Source organism: Homalodisca vitripennis, chromosome 4 (assembly GCF_021130785.1).
Source record: "Homalodisca vitripennis isolate AUS2020 chromosome 4, UT_GWSS_2.1, whole genome shotgun sequence".
NCBI classification, from domain to species: Eukaryota; Metazoa; Arthropoda; class Insecta; order Hemiptera; family Cicadellidae; genus Homalodisca; species Homalodisca vitripennis.
Window position 1 is genome coordinate 157,711,239 of NC_060210.1, and position 21,450 is coordinate 157,732,688.

General features: G+C 30.7%; 1 protein-coding gene across 1 annotated transcript in view; it reads left to right on the top strand.

Annotated features, from left to right (window-relative positions):
• The first annotated feature begins 1,277 nt into the window (after window positions 1–1,277).
• The window catches only part of LOC124360400 (dynein axonemal heavy chain 7), an 84,191-nt gene continuing 64,018 nt past the window's right edge, over window positions 1,278–21,450 (top strand). Inside the window, exons 1-12 of the mRNA XM_046814002.1 lie at window positions 1,278–1,553; window positions 2,244–2,483; window positions 2,754–2,919; window positions 5,235–5,458; window positions 5,922–6,056; window positions 7,323–7,486; window positions 11,758–11,944; window positions 12,585–12,811; window positions 15,911–16,092; window positions 17,267–17,468; window positions 18,610–18,787; window positions 21,193–21,359. Of these exons, the coding sequence (XP_046669958.1) occupies window positions 1,293–1,553; window positions 2,244–2,483; window positions 2,754–2,919; window positions 5,235–5,458; window positions 5,922–6,056; window positions 7,323–7,486; window positions 11,758–11,944; window positions 12,585–12,811; window positions 15,911–16,092; window positions 17,267–17,468; window positions 18,610–18,787; window positions 21,193–21,359 (2,333 nt within the window). The 5' untranslated portion in view covers window positions 1,278–1,292. The remainder of the gene's footprint in view (window positions 1,554–2,243; window positions 2,484–2,753; window positions 2,920–5,234; window positions 5,459–5,921; window positions 6,057–7,322; window positions 7,487–11,757; window positions 11,945–12,584; window positions 12,812–15,910; window positions 16,093–17,266; window positions 17,469–18,609; window positions 18,788–21,192; window positions 21,360–21,450) is intronic.

Here is a 21,450-nt window from a genome sequence, read left to right on the forward strand (position 1 = left end):
TGAATCACGAGGAGGAATTTGAAAACTGCGTTCGGAATTCGCGTTGAGCCATGATAACTGATTCATTGCTACGAATGAACGCTTCGACCGCAAAAGTTCTCTGTGCACTCGTCCACACCATGATGGCGACTGACGACTGGTGCCTACGGGCGGAGCGTCACTTAAACTTCCTCCTCTCCTGCGTCGATTGCGGCTATCCCCACCATTCTGAGTGCCTCCCTCTACTCACAATAAAGCAATGAAAATAGGGAGGTTATTTTGCCGCACCCTGTATAAATTATATTAATATTTTCACTTAAAATCCACCAACATTTTGGATCAGTACAACTTTTTTGGCTTTTGTGTTTGATTCCTTCCAATAACAGTGAACAATACCAACGGTCATTTTGTTTAAAATCAATGAATATTGTAAAAATGCTAACAAAATCTAAAGACAACCTTTCAGAGTTAATTAACAAAGAAATATTTATATTGGTTACAAATCATATTTACACTGGACTTACAACTAGTATCAAGTAAATACCTTTTCATCTTTGCTTCACATGTACTACCTGCATATTTCTCTTATGTAAACTAGATTTTTGTCAGTGCTTTCTTTGTTTGAAAAGAGCTACAGAGCCATTTTTTACAACCTGTGTGTAAAAAAATAAATAAAGTAAACAATAACGTAGAGATAGCTCTTTGATATCATTACACAATAGTATTCAAATTTTCAATTCAAATTGATTGTTAACAGTCACAAACTCCAGAAATTAATTTTGTTCATGTGTTACATGATTTGAATTTAAAACAAAAGAATCAAAATTACACATAAAATATCTGATTTCTCAAAGATGTTGCATTACAGTGGATACTGATTGACCATATCAGTGTATTTTGTACCATTGACATTTTTTTTAGTAAACTCAGTAGATAAACAGTCTAATTTCAGTATTTGACACAAACCCATCATTCTTTGTGTTCTGCAACCACACACCTCAGTGGGAGGTTACATATGCTATATAATAAGCCATTATTTAAAGTCCTGGGTTCATAACTATTGGTAGTCATAAATCAGTAAAACCACAAGTTAGTTAAATAAATTACTTTGTTGTTCATTCCTCTTTATAGAACGTTTTTTAGTATGAAGAAAGCACCTTTTCTTTTGAATCCAACCTCTAATGATATATTGTTTAAAGGTAATATAATATAATAAAGGATATATTTTTCCTTCTCCTTGTTAACGAGTAGCATGCTTTAAAAATATAACTTTAGCCTTGATAAATTATTTTAGGTACTATTGGGAAGACGATATGCTTGTTCGAATTACTAATGCAACTGTCAACTACTTCTATGAGTACCTGGGAACCACTAGAAGACTGGTTATTACGCCCCTGACTGACCGCTGTTACCGGACTCTGGTAGGGGCCTACCATCTGCATCTCAATGGAGCTCCTGAAGGTCCTGCAGGCACAGGCAAGACTGAGACTACCAAGGACTTGGCCAAGGCTCTGGCCGTACAGTGTGTAGTTTTTAATTGTTCTGACGGCTTGGACAGCATTGCTATGGGAAAGGTATGCAAGTTATCAGATTTTACAAACGTCAGTATAAAATTGTTTGATTTGGCAAAGAAATATTAACCAATTGTAAAGGAAATATCATAATATGCAAAGTATGTTATATTTTCCTGTGACTGTACTCTTAAACAGAGCCAGATCTGTACTTCTTTATAAAAATATATATCTTCTAAAACTATTTTTTTAACTTATAAAAATTTGATGTTATGTGGTATTTCTAAGTTAAACATAACCGATATAATCAGCCTTCATAAAATCTTATCAAGATTAAGTAACCAAAGTTAAACAATAACATTCACAATTACATTTATATCTGTAATAACAAAGGCTAATATCAAACCTAGAGCTGTGCTCATCCCATACTTGCTTTAACTGTCATAGGTTTTAGCAGTGATAGCCACTCCTTATTTAAGATGGCAATCGCTGAGATCAAGGGAATGCCATAATCTTTATCCTCTTCATGGTGGATGTAGCACGAGATGGTAGCAGAAGGTGGCTTTTCTTTCAGATCTAAATTTTCTATTAAGAATAATAGGAAACTCTGTCAAAGACTATCTAGATTTAAGTTGAATATTGGTAAGCCTGGCCAGGCTTATTTCCTACTGGTTTGTTTCCAGTTTGGTGTAGTGTAGTTCTACTTATTTCACCACATTTGCAAATTAAAAATCAAATTCTCTGTTCCCATAGTTTTTCAAAGGACTTGCCTCATCAGGAGCATGGGCATGTTTTGACGAATTCAACAGAATTGAAGTTGAAGTGTTATCGGTTGTTGCACAACAAATTCTGTCAATAGTGCAAGCAGTCAGAAATAAGATGGAAAAGTTTATGTTTGAAGGAACCGAGATAATCCTAAACCCTTCTTGTTACGTGTGTATAACCATGAATCCAGGCTATGCTGGTAGATCTGAGCTCCCAGACAATCTCAAGGTATACAAAGTTTAGTTTACTAGATTGTTATTAGTACCTTATTATTTTTTGCAAAATTGAAGTTTTTATATAAAAAAACAGTCTAAATTGAACACATTAATATCTCTAAAAGTTAAACGAATTGTTACAATCCATTCAGCTTTCCAGTTATTCCTTGACAAAAATATTTTGAAGTATAATTCTAAATGTGAATGCACTAGTGAAGACCTGCATAGAATAACATTCAAGTTTCCAGTAAGAAATTTGTAAACTCCTTTTGTTTTTTAACAGGTTCTTTTTCGCACAGTAGCAATGATGGTGCCTGACTATGCAATGATAGGAGAAATAGAGCTGTATTCTCATGGATTCATTGATGCAAGACAACTCTCAGTCAAGATAGTTACAACTTATAGATTGTGTTCGGAACAACTCTCGTCTCAATCACATTATGATTACGGTAATCGCAATGTACAGCAAACCTCTTATATAACATGAGATAATTTAAATACTGTAATAAAATGTTAAAATGTAAAATAATGAAATCAAATTTTGTCACTGAGTTTTAAAACTGACTTTCCACTCTTTTTCTTTATACTGTATGAATAAGAATCACATGTTGAAATCACAAATTATCGGATTCAGTTTTTTACAGATTTTATTTATTCTGCTATTTCTCATTGCCATCATGGTTACCCATAACACCAATGTAATAATATTCGTTAATGCTCAGCCAAATCTCAAGGAGTGACATACACCATCATTAAATTCAGTGTTGCTAATATATAAATGCAATATGCAATATATTTCAAGTCTATTGTTCAGTTCATTTTTAAGATATTGTTCAGACAAGCGGACAGATAGACAAGTCCCACGAGTAATAGGCTTTGCTCATCCAGTGTAAAAAGTTTGAATTTTCTGCTCAAGAAAAATGAAAACATGCCAAAATAATACCTGAATAGTAGTTTTTTGGGTTTACATATATTTTTATAGATTATTGTCAGAAATGTAATTTAATTTCTGCTATTAATGTGAAATATTTATGTTTAGTTCATTTTAAATCTACAATTTAGATATTTAATAAAAAAATGACATTGTATAGTAAATTTGTTTTCCATGTAGGAATCCTATCAATCCATATGAAAAACTAACTAAAAGTATAAAATAAACTAAGAAAATTTTACTAATTTTAAAGTAATAAGTATAAATCCTATGACACATATTATTTATTGTGATCTTAAGAACTCAAAAATCAGTAATGATTATTTTATGCTTCTTTGCTTAATGAAGAATATTTTATTGTATACATTTTATTTATTCATACAGCTGTTGAATAAGATTACTATACACCCATTTGTTTTAGTTCTGGACATTATATAAATATCTAGAAATTTTTATTAATCTTTAATTTTTATGGCATTCCAAAGATTGCCTATTATAATATTTAAGTATAATATACTGAATTAGCTTTGATGAAAGCAAAAAAAATAAATAAGCACAGAGAGCCAGGCTTAATATGCCTGTAGACAGAAGAAGTATGTACTATTTATACTTCATCTATTAATTTTTCAGCAGAACTTGAATGAAAATAATTGAGTAGTTTTAGAATAAAATCACTACTTTTAATTATAACTTTTACTTTATTATTAGAAATAAAACAGCTTTGCCAGAAGTCAATGTTTACCAGTTTTTATCATGGAAATTACCAGCTTATTTACAATTCTAGTTCATTACGGTTTCACTGAGATTACTCTGGCTTTACTACCTTTTTTTATCTCGTCATTCTACTAAAACTCTTTTCAACGAATTTCCAGTATTAAATGTGAGGCAGTTATATATAAAAAATTTATTATTATACATCAAAATCAATAAGATTTAAATTTTATCAGAAATACAGTATGGCTATACAACAAGGCACAGGACTAACTACGGATTCATTACCCCTAAATTAAATCATGGTTCAGAACTTATTAACTTTTTTTATTTTGCTCAAATCATCTTTAGAAACTTGCCAGAGGAATTAAAAATGGAGAATGAAAGTGTGGCTGTCTACAAACAGAGGGTGAGTCGATGGTTGTACCGCATTGGCTGGGAGGCTGCTGAGAGGCTGTTGCGTTCTCCTTATTTTTAACACAATTTTAGTTTCTTTTAGTATAATTACTAGTAACATGTCAGCATCGCATATTCTGATGGATACTCCACACTTGTTAATCTAATTATTCTAAATAGTACAAAGTTATTATATACTTTAGAATATATTTATATTAGTTAACTTTTTTTTAATTATAAACCTACAATGTATATTTAATTAAGTACCACGTGTAAGAAGTTTTTTATTTTGTATTTTTAGATTCATGTGTGCAACTTTACCGTTGGAACTCTCCCCGCTCACAGACCTACAGTCTTTGCGGGGATTATTCCTGTATTTTAATTTGTATTTCTAAAGTGTGCATTTGTTTAAGGAATAAATGTTGATTTGATTTGATTTGAATGATATTATTACTATTAAAGGATCTCATTGAAGAAGTTTATGAATTAATCTATAATCTTACAAAACAGTTAGATTATTCTTTAAAGAAAATATCAGATTTAATGTTTTTATCAGTGTTTTAACTATTTCTATGTCATATTTTGATATTAATTTTGTCATTAACATTACATGCTCCTATTTCATGAGACTCTTGTATTATTACACAATTGTTTATATTTTACTATGCAGAAAGTTCATTACCATTAAATAGCATTTGTAATGAATAACATGTTTTGTTCACATAGGCATGAGAGCTGTAAAAACAGTACTAAATGCTGCCGGTAACCTTAAACAGAGGTTTCCAGATGAATCTGAAAATATTTTATTGCTCCGTTCAATAGTCGATGTGAACTTGCCCAAGTTCTTGAATCATGATATTCCTCTATTTGATGGTATTATTTCTGATTTGTTCATTGGAGTGAAGATACCGAAACCAGACTATGACAAATTTATTGAAACCATGAAGGAGGTAATTAATACTGATCAACTTTAAAAAGATAAGTAAACTTTCATTTATTTTTTATTTTGTTTTGGGTTCAGTACAAAGTTATTCTTCCTTCCAAGTAAACAGCTGAATGGAATTCGGGAAAACTTCAAGCAGAAACTAACTGTTTTGACTTGATTTAAGCTGAACATTCTGTTTTACATTTGTATATTATTACTGAATTTTTCTGAATATGGAACATAATGAGGAGCACTATTTAATGAAAATTAATCCACTATGTTAGCATGTAAAATTTCCATTCTAATAAAATTTAGTTTGTTAGTTGTATTTTTAATATATGTTATTTAAATTGAGATTGTGACAAAATTATAATTTATACAAATTTTTAGAATATAAGTAAATGTATAATAGCGTACAGACACTAACAAGTGTCTGTTAAAGTAAAATGGAAGCTTGCCAAAATAATTCTAGTACAATTGTTTTACAGGTTTGTGAATCAAGAAATTTGCAGCTGAAAGAATCATTTATAATCAAATTAATCCAAACATATGAAATGATGATTGTACGTCATGGTTTTATGTTAGTTGGAAATCCTTTTGCTGGAAAGACCTCTACTTTACATGTAAGTGCAAATTTACTAAACTTATATTTAATTTTTAGACCATTTTATATTCAGTTATAGTACTATTTTGAATTGCACAAGTATCAAAATAAAATGATCAATACTGAAATAACATTATAATGTTGAGAGAGAACAAAAACATACAAACTCAAACCCAAATTGTTTTTCAAATTTAAGAAAGTTTCCGAAACTAAACCGTTGTATTTTTTCTGGTGGCAATAATTCATAAATATAGTGTTGACAGACAAAATGTTTAAGTTATTAGTTATATAGTTTTTTGTAGAATTTTTGAGCTGATAAGAGCCATAAAACATTTGTTACATAATTAATTATCAACATACAATTCAGTTGTAATATAATTGTGAGCCTTACTTGTCAGATTTGTGTTTGGTCATTATTTGATTATTTTGATTATGTAATTAAAGTTGAGATCTCATCTCAAACTTGATTTTAAAATCTGCCCAAATTTAAAACCCCTATGTATCCTTCTTTAAAGTTACATTTTGTTGTGTATCTTCATAAATTGCACTTCTACAGAGTACTGAGTAGAATTATAGAATGAATTTGTATTTATTTGGAGAAACATGCAAAAATATCTTACAGCTTGTGTAAAAATGGGCCTTTGCCATTCCGCAATTACTTGAATATTTCCCACATGGCCATTCAACTACCAGTATTTTTTGTTTGGCTATGACTGTGTCTGTAAAATTAAAATAACAAAAATTTTCAAGAGGTTTGCAGAAAGTGGACGTGGATTAATAATAAGATCTTAAAGATTCACAGGTATTGTGACAGATCGGCAACAAATAATGTTATAAACTAAATTACTGATTAATAGCAAAAGTTGAGTGAGCAGGTGTTGCATTAACCTAACTAGAATCATACATAAGTTTAAACTGAGATTCAACAGTGTGAATTTTGTGATTTAGTGATAAAATATATTTATTTTGAATAGTATATTTAGCATAATAAGTAACTCTTAATTTTAGGGTTTCATACATCTAATGCAATATAACCAAAAGAAATCTGTTCATGGCTATAATGTGAAGGCAGCGAAATAGTAATACAAGTGATACTTTACATTTCATTTTACTAATTTAAATTTCTATTGTTTCTGTATCATTTTAGTTATGCTTAAATGACAAAATTATGGTTTTAGTAAACACTTCTGGTTATTTGTTGTTGTGAAAATACATCAAAAGTTCTCTCTTCCCAATAATGGCAATATCTATAAGAAAGGGCTAATCTCTTGTTAAAATTGTTTAGGTATTGGCAGAATCCATGACTTTACTAAAGCAGCAAGGGGAACCTGAAGAGACAACCACATTTACAACCATGAATCCGAAGGCAGTAACTATGGGTCAGTTGTATGGTCAGTTCGACTTGGTGTCACATGAGTGGTCAGATGGTATCATCGCAAAAGCTTTTAGGTGAGATCTCCTACAGACCTTACTTGTACTTATAACAAAGGCAGTAACTAGGGATTAGTTGTACAATCAGTTTGACTTGGTGTCACAACTTACTTCTGTAGTACTTACAAAATTGGACAGCAGTGGAAATTATAATTTTAGTGCTGTTTTTAAGAGTAAATGGATTGCCAATACCTTTTTGCTGTTAATTGTGATGGTGAATATATTTAAGCTCACTATGCATTTTTCAGTTTTTCGCTGCCAGTGTTGCCTATGTACCCCCCTTGTTCCCTTAATATTTATTAAAGATGAACAACATAGCGCCCGATCCGAGCACCTTTAATCAGACATCAACTGGCCCACCTGAGATCCATACCCCCAAATATTTTCCACATTTGTTCCCCAATTGAATACAAAACTGTAAACACAATGCTTTAAGCACTTGTAATTATTATTTTATCCAAGTTAGAAAATCTAAAGCATTTTTTATCTATAGCAAGTTAAATAAAAAAAAACATGTTAGAATAGGTTAAGTAAGAAATAAGCAACGTTTTGCGCTGAACAAACTAAAGACATCTCTAGGCAAAAGATATGAGTCGTTATTAACACATCTTAATGGTAATACATAAAACTCTAAATAATAACAATAATCACCTTAACACACCTAAAAACTGTGTATTGATCTAAAGAGTCCAATTTTGTTTGACCTATAAAATTAATAAAGGAACCAAACTTTATAACCAAATTTACTTTATTTTCGTCTTTAACCCTGTTTGGATGCCAAGCAAAAATTCTAGATTCGTTTTGAGTAAGAGAAATGCCATGCATGTGAGCTGATGTGGGTGTTTCATTGAGTGCCAGTGGTAATGGCCTCATAACAGCCAGTGTGCCAAGCACAAGAACAGCTATTTTGTTATGTTAGTAGACTAAAAATTGTATAAACTCCTATCCTAAATACCGATAAATAATTGTACAATTTATGTTTTGTTTTGTAGGTTATGAAATATACTGTTATGTAATAACAAAGTTTTATAGATATATCCTAAAAATATAAATAAGTAAACTATAAAAAAAAATAAAAATAAAAAAAGATTTTTATTTATTTTATTTTTTTAATTAGAAAAACTTATATTATTTTACTATTTTTATGCTAAACATATGTTACATTTTTACATTATTATGTATAATTATGAACACAATATAGCAATTTCAGAAAGAAATATTGACAAATAAAAGTTTTATAAGATTTTTAATAAAACTTTCACATTTGGACTAAAATGCTAAAAAATATTGACAATGTAATGTAAGGGCATGTTATTATTTGTATGGACTTTTCTAAAAAACAAAAACTATATTTATTAAACTAGCATTGAGATGGTTGAAAAAAAACATTGGTTAGGACCCTAATGTCATGTTCACAAAAAATAAAATCATGACAAATAGCCTATTTTATTATATTATTTGCTTTTACTCACCCTCAGTTATTGAAAGGCAGAAAAAGTTCCAATCTTCAAGTCACTCACTATTTTTTTGTGCCTATAGTTTAGTCTATAGCATAGGCCTATTGAAAAAATGTTACTAAGTCTATAAAAAACTATGCAAAGAAATGTCTCTATATAAATATATTACATTGTTACATAAAACGTTCAGTCTATTTACACTCGTGGCGGGGGGGGAGACCAGTCAAGGTGGCAACCCTGGGTGCACTTGACACATACTGTCCTGGACCTTATACTATATAACAAAACTTATTTATCAATTTGTTAAGTAAATCTTCCCCTTTCGTTTGATGTATCTGTTATGACGATTCGTCACTATATGATTTAAAAAAAAATAATTATATAATCGCAAAGCCGAAAATATCGGCCCGCGGCACACTTCGGTGTTTTAAAACGTATGGGCCGAAAACATCGGCTCTCGGCACACACTTCGGTTAAACGTAAAAGGGCGAAATATCGGCTCTCGGCACGCTTTGGTTAAATATAGTGAAAGCCGATTTAATATCGGCCCTTGGCTACCCAAAGGGTTTTTTTTTGTTTTTTTGTTTGTAGTTTTTGATTTAAGTTTTATTTTTTTTTCTTTTTTTATTATTAACTTTTTGACTTTTTTTTTTTTTATTCTTTTTTAGTCTTATTTTATTTTTTTAGTTCTTTTTTTTTTTTTAAAGTATAAACCAAATTGACTTTATTTTAGTAATCATTTTTATCGAAACTCTAAAGAATTAGTTACAATTACTGAAACTTACAATGCTTGTCTAAAAGATTTGGTGTGGATTAGTTGTTTTAGTTTAATTTTTTAAGTGTATTTTAAATTTTTATATAAAATTTGATTCTTTATGGTGCAGGACTAATAAATACTTATTGACACTTTAAATCAAATAAAGATAAAGATATATACAGTGGGTGGCGCAAAAGTCACTGGACAGTTGGTTAAAAAGAAGAAAAAATTAACAGTAGAGCAGTAGTACAATAGTTTTCGTCCGTGTTGTTGGTATTACTAAATGTTGGTAATTATGCCTTTTTAAGTTGGTAATACAATGCATGAAACACACAACAATCGAACTAGTGAGTTCATCATGTGACACATGTTTAAAGCTGTAGTCCCTGAATTATTATTTTTCTAATAGAATTTTTGTTAAACATTAGTCATAATGTTAACAAAAAAAAGAAAGGATGTTTCACGTTAAAAAACATTTCATAAAAGTGGTGCTTCTGCAGTTGTTAATGAATGGGGAATACACTTTAGATCAAAACCACCATCTAGACAAACAGTGTACGGACATATGAGATAGATTTGATCAACATGGATCTGTTATGGATGCACAAGGTCTGGCCCGCCCAACAACAGTCTCAAACTTGATGACAATTTATTGCTGGTATGTTTAGCTGTAACCAAAAGTCCTCGAAAATCGACCAGATGATTTAGCATCTGAGCTGGATTTATCACGAAGGTCAGTGCAAAAGAATGTTACACAAACAGAATTATAAATCTTACATTCCACGTTTATTACATGGGTTACTCGACCATCTTCGAGTAACCCATGTAATAATCCAGATCGACGACTTCAATTTTTGTGGATTGATGCTTAACTAACACAATAAACATGATCCTAACCTTTTTAATAAAATTATTTGGTCGGTATGACGAGGCCAATTTTAAGTTAAGCGGACAAGTTAACCAGACATAACTGTAATTATTGGTATACTGACCAATCAAAGAAGGCTTTTGTTAGAGCAACAGCTGGAATCAACCTGGTGTGAGTGTTTTGGGGTGGCAATATAATCATTTGGGCGTACTTGCGACATATTTTTTTTGAAGAGGGAACAGTGACAGGAGAATAAATATTTTGGATATTGCTTTCAGAATTACGGCAGGGTACCAGGACTCATGAACGGTTTGCAGGAAAACTTTCAAGAAACTTTACTTTCAACACAATGGTGCTCACCACATTACGCCACTGCCATTCGCGATTTAGTTAAAACGGAATGTTTCCAAAGAAAAGTTATTGGTCGAAGGGCAGCAGATACTTGACAATGCCCCCACGTTCACCAGATATCACACCAATGGGATTTTTTCCTAATATGGGGAGTAGTCCAAGGACTCTGTTTATTCTCGAAAGCCTCATACTATTAAAGAACTGAAAGACTACATACATGATGCATTTTATGATTTGGACAATGATCCCATACTATGCCGTAAATAAAAGTCGTTTGGTCATTTCGATCATATGTTAGTTTGGTTTTTAAATGCATATGTGACAAATACAAAAATAATGTATATATTTATATATTGATTTATTTATTATTTTAATAATATTTTAGTATCATATATTTTCTGGTTCACGCCATCCTGCATTGGCAGGAAACTTCACTACACACTAGCACAAAAAGCGTGCAACACAAGAGAGGACTCACTAAAAGCCAGGACTGAAAGAATGGCTCATGGACCAACCTTTTTACTCTCTTTGAAGAATTTCTGCAATGAACATTCTAGAACTGACATGAGGTCAACCATGAAAATTCTATCAAATTACTTTTTTTGTAATCTTAATGATTGTTAATGAAGATAATTCAGATTTTTTGATATTACATTTAATAGGAATTATCATTGTGATGGTAGTGATAATTTACACTTATACAATCTTTTTCAACATCTTGAAACTATTATATCATATCTATTCACTTAGAAAAAACTTTAATAAATAGTAATTTAAAAAACATAATTCTGTTTGGAGAAACAGTCCATGTTATAGTTAGATTTTAAAGGTTTAATAAGTATTATTTTATTACTAGAGAGTTTGCCAAGTCAGAGACTAGTGATCGTAAGTGGATAATATTTGATGGACCAATAGACGCAGTTTGGATTGAGAATATGAATACTGTTCTTGATGATAACAAAAAACTTTGCTTGAATTCTGGTGAAGTTATAACTATGACATCAGCAATGTCAATGATATTTGAAGTTATGGATTTAGCTCAGGTAAGGGGGATTTTATATTTTCAATATGTTTTTTAAATTAGAGTTGTTACACTAACTAAATTCATTGCTGTATGAATTGGCACAAGTTGGAGATTTAATGTAAACAAACAATCATTAAGACTATATAACTTATGAATATGACTGTTTTAAAATTAATTCATAAACATGTAGGGTAGTCAGGTAAGAAAACAAATAGAAATCGATTTTCCGAATTGATATAAATATCAATTTACTCAATTAAATATCAATAATTACTCATTTCATACTTTCCTATGGTTATACTAAGTCTAAATTCTTTTTATAAGATGGGTTTATTTATTGTAGCTCAGTAAAGTTGCTCGGAATCTTTAATTATTTTAATTAAGACCTGCCTTTGAACTTTTCTTTGTTGATTAATTCTTTGATAATTTTTTATTGCTCCTATAACACTTTTTCAAGTTTTTTTTAATTTAATTTACAATGTTGCTTATATATTATGAGTTTTTGAAGATCTGAGTGCTTAAGCCAGATTTAAGATCTGAATGGTTCAGATCTAACTAAACTTGAAATATCGTGGATTTGTTTGATTGGTTTTTATTCATTATATTTTATATAATTATAAATAGGCAGTAACAGGTATGAAGGGGGAAATGTGTTCCAGGCATCTCCAGCAACGGTGTCACGCTGTGGGATGATTTATATGGAGCCAAGTATTCTGGGCTGGAGACCTCTGGTAGAGTCATGGCTGAAGTCTGCACCTCCAGAATGGGCCACAGACCACAGTCACAATCTCTTTGGAATATTTGATTGGATTGTTCCTCCTCTACTTAATTTTGTCAGAAAAAATTGCACTTTTCTTGCTCATGCTGGCGAGTCAAATATTGTCAAGTAAGATATTCTCCAGTTTTAATTCAGATTTAATCATTCAAACTGAATTTTATGTGCTTTTACTGTGCCGTACTACCAAACTCAAACTCTTGGCTCACTTTAGTTCCATGTTTGCATTCAACTTATCAGTGTATGTGACTCTCTTAAATGTAATAATTTTAAAATTTTTCTAATATAGTTTTATACAAAATTTAGCTACACTTCGCCTTCATCTATATACTTGTTGTTAAATTAAACAGGTAAAGTATGAGTAATCTTGTTGGTTTCGCTTTGGATCAAAATTGTAGTGACATTCGAAGCTTCAATCAAGTATTTACTCTGTGACGGTTTGAATTGTTGGACAGTGTTGGGGAACACATTCATTCAGGTGGAATCCTTACTTTTCTCTGCATATTGATATACAGTAACATCGCATGGATTTTGTATGCAACAACTGTAATATTTTCACTACTCCCAATCACAGTTATAATACAGGAAATAAACTTCACCTAAACATAGTAGACAATATTTTTTAAATTCTGTTTATTACTTAGTCCCTAAACCTTTTAACATGCCTCTCAAAACATTAAATCAGTCCCAAGTGTGGTCTTCAGAAATGTCACCTCACTGGAAGTATTTATCAGAGGCTCTTCTTGACACCAATAATCTAATTTCCCACAAAACAGAATCTTTGAATGTATATTTGCATGTATGGATTAGTTGATTTTATCGTTATAAATACTATTACTGATATACATAGAAAACTGTTGTAGTTCTATTGTGTGAATAAAGAAATTTAATTTGATTAATATAATAAAATAGTGTAATACACTAATAATAGTATAAAATAATGTAAACATGCATATATACATAAATACCAATGATACTATTAGTTTAAATTCTTCATTACCACAATATGTTGAGACAAGTAGGTAGTAGTTGTGTTAACATAGAATAATTGCAAGTTTTTGTTATCTGTAAGTATACAAAAACATTTAATGTAGATCCAATAACAAATACATGATCATTTTTAAACAATATTAAAAAGGAGTGTATATTTATTGTTAACCTTTAAATTTTATATTTTAATTGACTCTGTGTGGTTGTAAAACACTCGTAAGCTATACATAGAAATAAATTGCTTTATTACTTGTGCTTAAAACGTTTACAAATTCTAATTAATCAACATGAGCTAGATGGCATGAAAGTTTGTTTGCTTTTATATTATTTGTGTGTTTTTTTTCAATAGGAAATCTTCTCAAAGAAATCCTGTAATTAGTTAAAATGTAAGTCTCTCAGAGTATACTAATTTAAATAAACTTTATATAAAACCCTATTTATAAAAAAAAGTATTTTACATGTATTGTACAATCCCACATAAAATTTGCTCTGTGCAGGTGATAAAATTTGCATTTGAGAAAATTGCTGCATTATTGTTTTAGTTTTAAGCGTTTAAATAAAAAAAATTGTTTTGAAGAAAGCCACACTTTCTTTAAAAGAAAGTGTGGCTAATAAAAGAGCAATATCCAAAATTGAACTTGAAGTTATTGTAGATAGGCAACTGCATTCACAATTTTTATTTTTTATTAACGAATATTCCTTTCGCAGTGGGACAGTAAATTTTAATTATTTTATGCAAAAAGTGAATACAAAACTAATGGATATAAAAAATAATGTGAATAAAATACACAAGAGATAAGATGTTCCCTAGCTGCTAATATTGTTAGCCCTATCTGTGAGAAACACCTAGGTAGTGTCAAGTAGTGTGAGACGTAGGCACTCATGGTGTTTTAATGTCATAAATATTTACCAAATTCAAAAAATTGTGGTAAATATTTGGAATTTTATCTTTCATGTATTAAATATCTGTTTCCTGACATACATTGTCATAACAAAAGACGGTTTTGTCTCCTTGACCAGCTTGGTACTTTTGTTACCTTTTGCCATTCTAAACATTTTCACTCAGTTTTTGTAAAAAAGTAAAAAGTTTGCACAATTAGTACTTGTACAGAAAGAAGATTATTTATCTCTTACAATTGTCAGTGAATTCTATACTTTGGTAGATTTGATTGGTTCAAGAGTTACCCTTTATGGACCATGACAAAAATCTGTTTTCAATATGACTAAATTGCTTCAAGTTGCATTTGATAAAAAAAGACTGCTCAAAATTTGCAAGATTTACAAAGTAATTCATAATTTGAGTTTTACAAGGTACACCCTTAATATTTTTGAAGTGTTTCTAATTAAATTGCCTACTGACATTTGAGCATAGTAGATGGATAACTATTATATTTCTTTCTAATTAAAGAAACCGTAAGGAGTATATTACTTACAAGAAAACTTTCTAAGTGTATTGAGCAAAAATAAAAAGAGTTATAAGGAAGATAACTTATTTAGTATTTACAAAAACAGTATTTTTATCAAACATAGTGACTAAAAAATACAGATTGTGATTACGTTGCATGTAGAGGAGAATCAACAGATACAGTACATATAAAAGTACCACATAATCATTTAATGAAGATAAAAACAATACTTACAAATAACTGAATATTTATTCTGTTTACAATCATTGCTCAATCTTTCTTGAAAGTATGCTTAGTTAAACATACTGCATGGCATCCTTCTTGACATTTAGAGTATACAAATCAAATAATCAAGAACCATGATAAGTTTGAAAACAACAAGTAACAAAGTGATTTGTGTACTTTCTAGCTGTATACACCAGCTGCTGCTTCGCTATTAGGTGTTCCATGCCATCAACTCATAATAAACATGCTTGTATGTTGCCGTTTGGTGGTAGAAAAAATCAGTGTTCAGAATAAACTCAGACATTTAAATGAAGTTTGCATAGCCATGGAACATAAATGGTTAATACCTATCTCCTTACTTGTAACACAACAAACATAATTGGATAAGATGATTTTGTCCAGCAGCCATTTTAACAGATCATGGTTGAAAAATGTAGTATCCAGTCTTTTTTGTACATACTGCCAAGGAAAATATGTATAAATGTAAAATGCCAAATAGCATTTAAATATGGAATGTCCAAAATAAATAATATACAATTGTTATGCAAGTGAATTTGTAAAATTCTATTAATTTTTTTAATTTTACTAGGACTACAATCAACTTAGTAGACATGCTGCTAAGGGATGCTTGTGCTCTCAACCCAAGTCTAAATCACTTGCTAATATGGGTCCAGGTGTCTTGCCTGTTTGCAGGAGTTTGGGGCATTGGTGGTGCTCTCAATACAACATCTAAAGAGCTGTTTGATATATATTACAAGGAGATTTGGAAAGGTATATACTCAGTTATTCTTAAAGTAAGTAAACTAATAATGTTCTCCCTCAGGAAAGTTTACTTCTGTCTACTCTATATCTTCCATTTCAACCTACACAGGTTACAGCAAAATACAACATGTGATTTACATCTGGACAAACCCATGGATATCCAGGAGCGGAACGTTACTAACCTCAGGTGTCGAGATAATAGGTTATACGGATTGAACGATAAATCACGTTTACTGCGGAGGATGACTGTTAGAGTGGGTGGACCTCCCTTAGTGTTAGAGGCTGTTGGTAATTTAAACATGAGGGAGGACTGTTTCCTACCTTCTTTGACTGGAAGAAGCTGGAACAGGGAGCTAACTTATTTAGCATCCTCTTCTTCCAAGGTTACATGACTGAGATGAGATCCCTCCTCATGTGATCTTGACAGTAGGCGGCCATTATAACGCCAACCTTATCTATCCTGAATATCCTATCACTCTGGAAACAAGCGCAAAGGTCCTTTTAGGACTGAGTACAATGAGAGGTTTCCTCAGCTTATCCTAAGTAAAAAAAAGTCTTACCTACGGTTATTCACACAAATTTCATGTTGGAAATGGATAAGTTTTGATTTTTCAGATTGAGATAGATAAGCTTTTAATATGAATTTGTTAAGACTATATCCAGTAACTGATTCCATATTAACTAAATTCTTGTTTAACACTTCTGAAATATGTAATCACCATAGGTTGCTGGCAATTTGAGTAGTTAAAAAAAACACAACTCATTAACTAGTAAACGTATAAAAAATGCAATTTAAATTCTTATTTCATTCTTCTTCTGAAAATCTTCTTCTTTATTGTCATCTAGTAATTAATATTCCTTTTGTTTCTTTATTGTAAGTATACAAGAGAATTCAACATAAGTTTTTTGGCAATACAAATTTGTCACTAAGTTTTTATACAATGAAAGCAAATAATTTATTTGTATGTTTTTTTAACTTTTTACTTACACACAAAACACTACAACGATATAAATAAAACTTTGTTGAGTTGAAAAGGTTTTTGGAGTCATTACATCAGCCTCAGCGGGTGTCTTGGTAGAGGAAAAAAACAATTCAAACTGCCAGCGGTTGTTAGAATTGGCACATATTATCACAATCAGTTTGTTTCTAAAAATCTATTAAAAATATTTGTAATTTATGCAGGAAGCAATGAAGACTACCCAATACCAGAAACAATTGATCCGATAGACATATCAATACCTTCAGAGGGTTTGATCCATGACTACTACTACAATTATTCTGGAAAAGGAACTTGGAAGTATTGGCCAGATGTACTGCGAAACATGAAGATTGAAGAGACTATAAACCTGCAGCAAACATTGGTTCCTACTGTTGACACTGCAAAGTATGTATAAAACCAAGAGATAATTGTAAATGTGTGTTGCTTACAAGAAAAGATTTTCGAAAAACATTTTATATTCTAAAAGGATTTTAAAGTATGTAAACTTTGGCTGTTTCTAATTGAAGAAACCATAAAAAAACACAACCAAACAGATTGTCATTATATAAGGAGGAGTTTTATATTTTTAGTTTATACATATATATATATATATATATATATATATATATATATATATATATATATATATATATATATATATAAAACCATCTTGAAAAATTGTTATTATTTGAAGTGGGCTAATGATATAATCAAAGCATTCACGGTGTCCTAAAAAAGTTCAGCCAAGAGCATTATATCTGCACTGTGCTAGGCACAGATTAAATCTTGTACTATCAAATGCCTTTAACAACAGGAGCATCAGGGCATGGGCTGAAGTACATGTTATATGTGTAGAAACAATTCATACGCTAGTAATGAATTAAAAAGAAACATAAATATTTATGCTCTTGAGTCTTAAAAAACAAGATGACTATGTTTATGTGAAACTAGGTTCATTCTTTAACAATCATCTCATACCAAGTTTGATTGGAATCAGTAAAAAAAAACCAAAGTTAAGGTCGTCATTATGTTCATTCATTTATGTTAAAGTATTTATTTTGTTTTTACAGGATGTCACATTAATATTACAATTAGTTTCGTTGTCTTTCTATTATCTTCATTAACATTCTTCATCACCGACCTTTTTGGATCTCTTCAGAAGGATATGGATTTTAGATTCCAGGAGTCAAGTCTGTGACAGCATCAGATTTGCACTAGCAGAAACTGAAATGGAACTAAAATCAACATTTACGTGGAATGAACTCTACCTACCATAGCCATGTTATTATTGTTTATTATGTTCTCTTTTTCATCTTTTCACCAATCCAGTAAATTTACATGGTACGCACCCCTAGTATAAACCCTAATATTATTCACTCAGTCCTTAGGATAACTTTGATCTGTAATTAAAACAACAGTGCTAATACATTAAAATGGTTTAATGATAATCACTTATGATAATCTTAGGTAATTAATGTCATATAATTTAAAAAATTAAATATAATTTTATTTTGAATTAAATAAGTATTTTTTTTTCATATAACAGGTATTTCCATGTCTTAGAGATGCATATCCGTCATAGAATCCCTACACTCCTAGTTGGCCCTTCAGGCACAGGAAAGAGTTTTTATGTACAGAAAATGTTGATGCACGAGTTGGATTTGGACAAGTTTTCTCCAGCATTTTTAACCTTTACTACCAGCATTTCAGCAAACTTGACCCAGGTAAAATTAATCAACTTTAATATAAAAAAAACTCAAGTTAAACTGTATTTTCTAATTAATTACCATTAATTTTATAATTACTTTGTAATTCTACTTTCTTCATCTATGGCTACAGTTACAATTAAGATGTCAGGTACAAATACATATAGACTTAGATAATCTCTTGATCATGTGTTTGAGAGTAATGTCCCACCCACAGCTGCTGTGAGACTCTGGGGTTGTGACTAATTGAAGAGAGAAACCCAGAAGGTCCACATGGCTTATGCAAGTTCCTAGAATATTGTTGCACAGGCAGTAGGTTTATTTATCTTGGTTTGTAGGTTTATCCCAACGTTTATAATAAGAATGAATGTATTGCTCTCTGAAAGTAAACAAAGTGGTTGGAGATAAAGAGATGAACTTGTTTATATTTATAATTAATTTCCATCACTATACTAATTTATCGGTTTCTTAACCCCTTGACTATTAAACCTGAAACAAATTTAGGAGTGCACATATGCTACCCGCAGTAATCTCAATAGCTGTGCGGGAAGAGCTATGGTGTCAAACAGTTTTCACAATAATTATTCGTGATGAATAATCTCTTGTCTGAACACGTATGTAATCTAACGGAATAATTAAAAACACTTTCAAGTAGTTTTCTTGCTCCCACTAGACCGTAGTTGCTCTTTTTTAAATTTCTTTTAGACCTAATTTACTGCCATATGACTTTAATCAATAAGTCGTTCAAAGTAATCAGCTAATTCTATTTCTATTTGCATATTGAATACATTTTGTAACCTCAATTTTGCGTTACCAGTTGATCTGATTACGCATATTTACTGTGAGTAAGTAAATGCTGGTATTTGTGTAATTACTGAATGTGTAAAATGGCGAGAGAAAGACTTTAGATGATTTTTTTGGCTGAGATCTCCCCTGAGACTCACTGCCCGGCATTTTACTGCCACCATTCGTGTTAATAATAAGAAGCACAAGTCAAGAAGGAATTGCCACGTGTGCAGTTGGACCAGCGTCGCCGAGCATCATCGCCAGAACACGACATGGATGTGCCGCGATTACTATATTTCGCTTTGTGTGCCTGACTGTTTCCCCTCCTTTTATACCATCAAAGATTTCTGAAGAGACTTGTGTACTGTTACTAACTTGTACCTTAGTATGTTTATGAGAAAATACTGCATATTTTATCTTATACTTATGTTTTGTAAATATAATAACTTTTGTGCATAATTAGATCACTTTATATATAAATACACCAAAAAATATCAAAAATGTTTAATTGAGTGTTCTTTATAACACTTCTCTTGCAAAAACCCAAATCACCTAAAAAAAAATCAAAAATATTTTAAACTTGCTTTTTAGGGCACTCTTACTGAGAAAAAAACCACCAGTCAAAGGGTTAAATAACAGACCTTTATTAAAAGGTCATATTAATGAAAGAATCTAAATAATAAGATGAATTAAAAAAAAAAAATAATTTGTACATATAAACACCATTCTAATGACTAGACTCAAAGAAGAATTATGTACAACTATGTTAGACAATTTATGTAATTTAATTTTAATGTGTAAATTGGCCCAATACACAGTTGTCGTTATTAGTTTAATTATGTATTCATATAGAACAAATGGAAGTTTACTGCATAAAATGTATCATTACACTTTCTAGGAATATATTTCATACAAATCCAGAGTTGTTTTAGTTTTAAAATATTATTATATGCTAGTTGTACATAAAAAAAACTCAAAATTGGAAGACTAATGTCACAAAATAATAATAACTTTAGTATTATAGTTGTTTTGAGACATAATTTGTATAAAATATAAAGAGTAAAATGATAGGGGGGCACCATAATTTGAATGCGTGTTAGTGTAGGAAAATAAAAATATACACCAGTTTTTAGAAAACTAAAATTACGATTCGTTGTCATTCTCTCTCTAAAACCATGCGCCCCAACAACACAAAAAAAATAATACTAGTAATACTCGTAAATAAGAAATAACAACATATCATTGTTAGAATAACAACTGCTAAATAAACAAGCTGACGTCATAGTGCACGCTCCTGGTGCAAATGCAAGAATCTAAACAAATAGTCCCATGTTTACAAAACGTGTAGATACATAATGGAAAATTGCAATAACAATAAGAAAGTTTATTATTTATGTAAATTGAACATTTCAATCTCCATTATTAGTAATACTGATACTTAGGAGCATGTTTTAAACATTTAATAACAAAAAACATAAGCCATGTTAAAAGGCCCGATATCAGGTCCTGGCATATAAAATACAACTAAAATGTCCAATATCGGGCTCTTGCAGGGTACAATCATCCATTTTAATAGTTTTTTTCCAAAATCATACTTACTTTCTGGATGAATTCATTAATTTTGTTTTTATTTTTAGGAGCTAATAATATCAAAACTACTGAAGAGGAGACGTGGTGTGTATGGACCAGAGAAGGGAAAGTTATCAGTAATATTTATCGATGATATGAACATGCCAGCCAAGGAAGTGTATGGAGCACAACCTCCTATAGAACTTCTTCGTCAGTACTTTGACCATGGTCATTGGTAATTAGTTTGGTCAATTTATTACCATGGCAATAGTTAGCAGTAGGCTATTATATCTACATATCTTTAGGTATATTGAAATAAGATAATT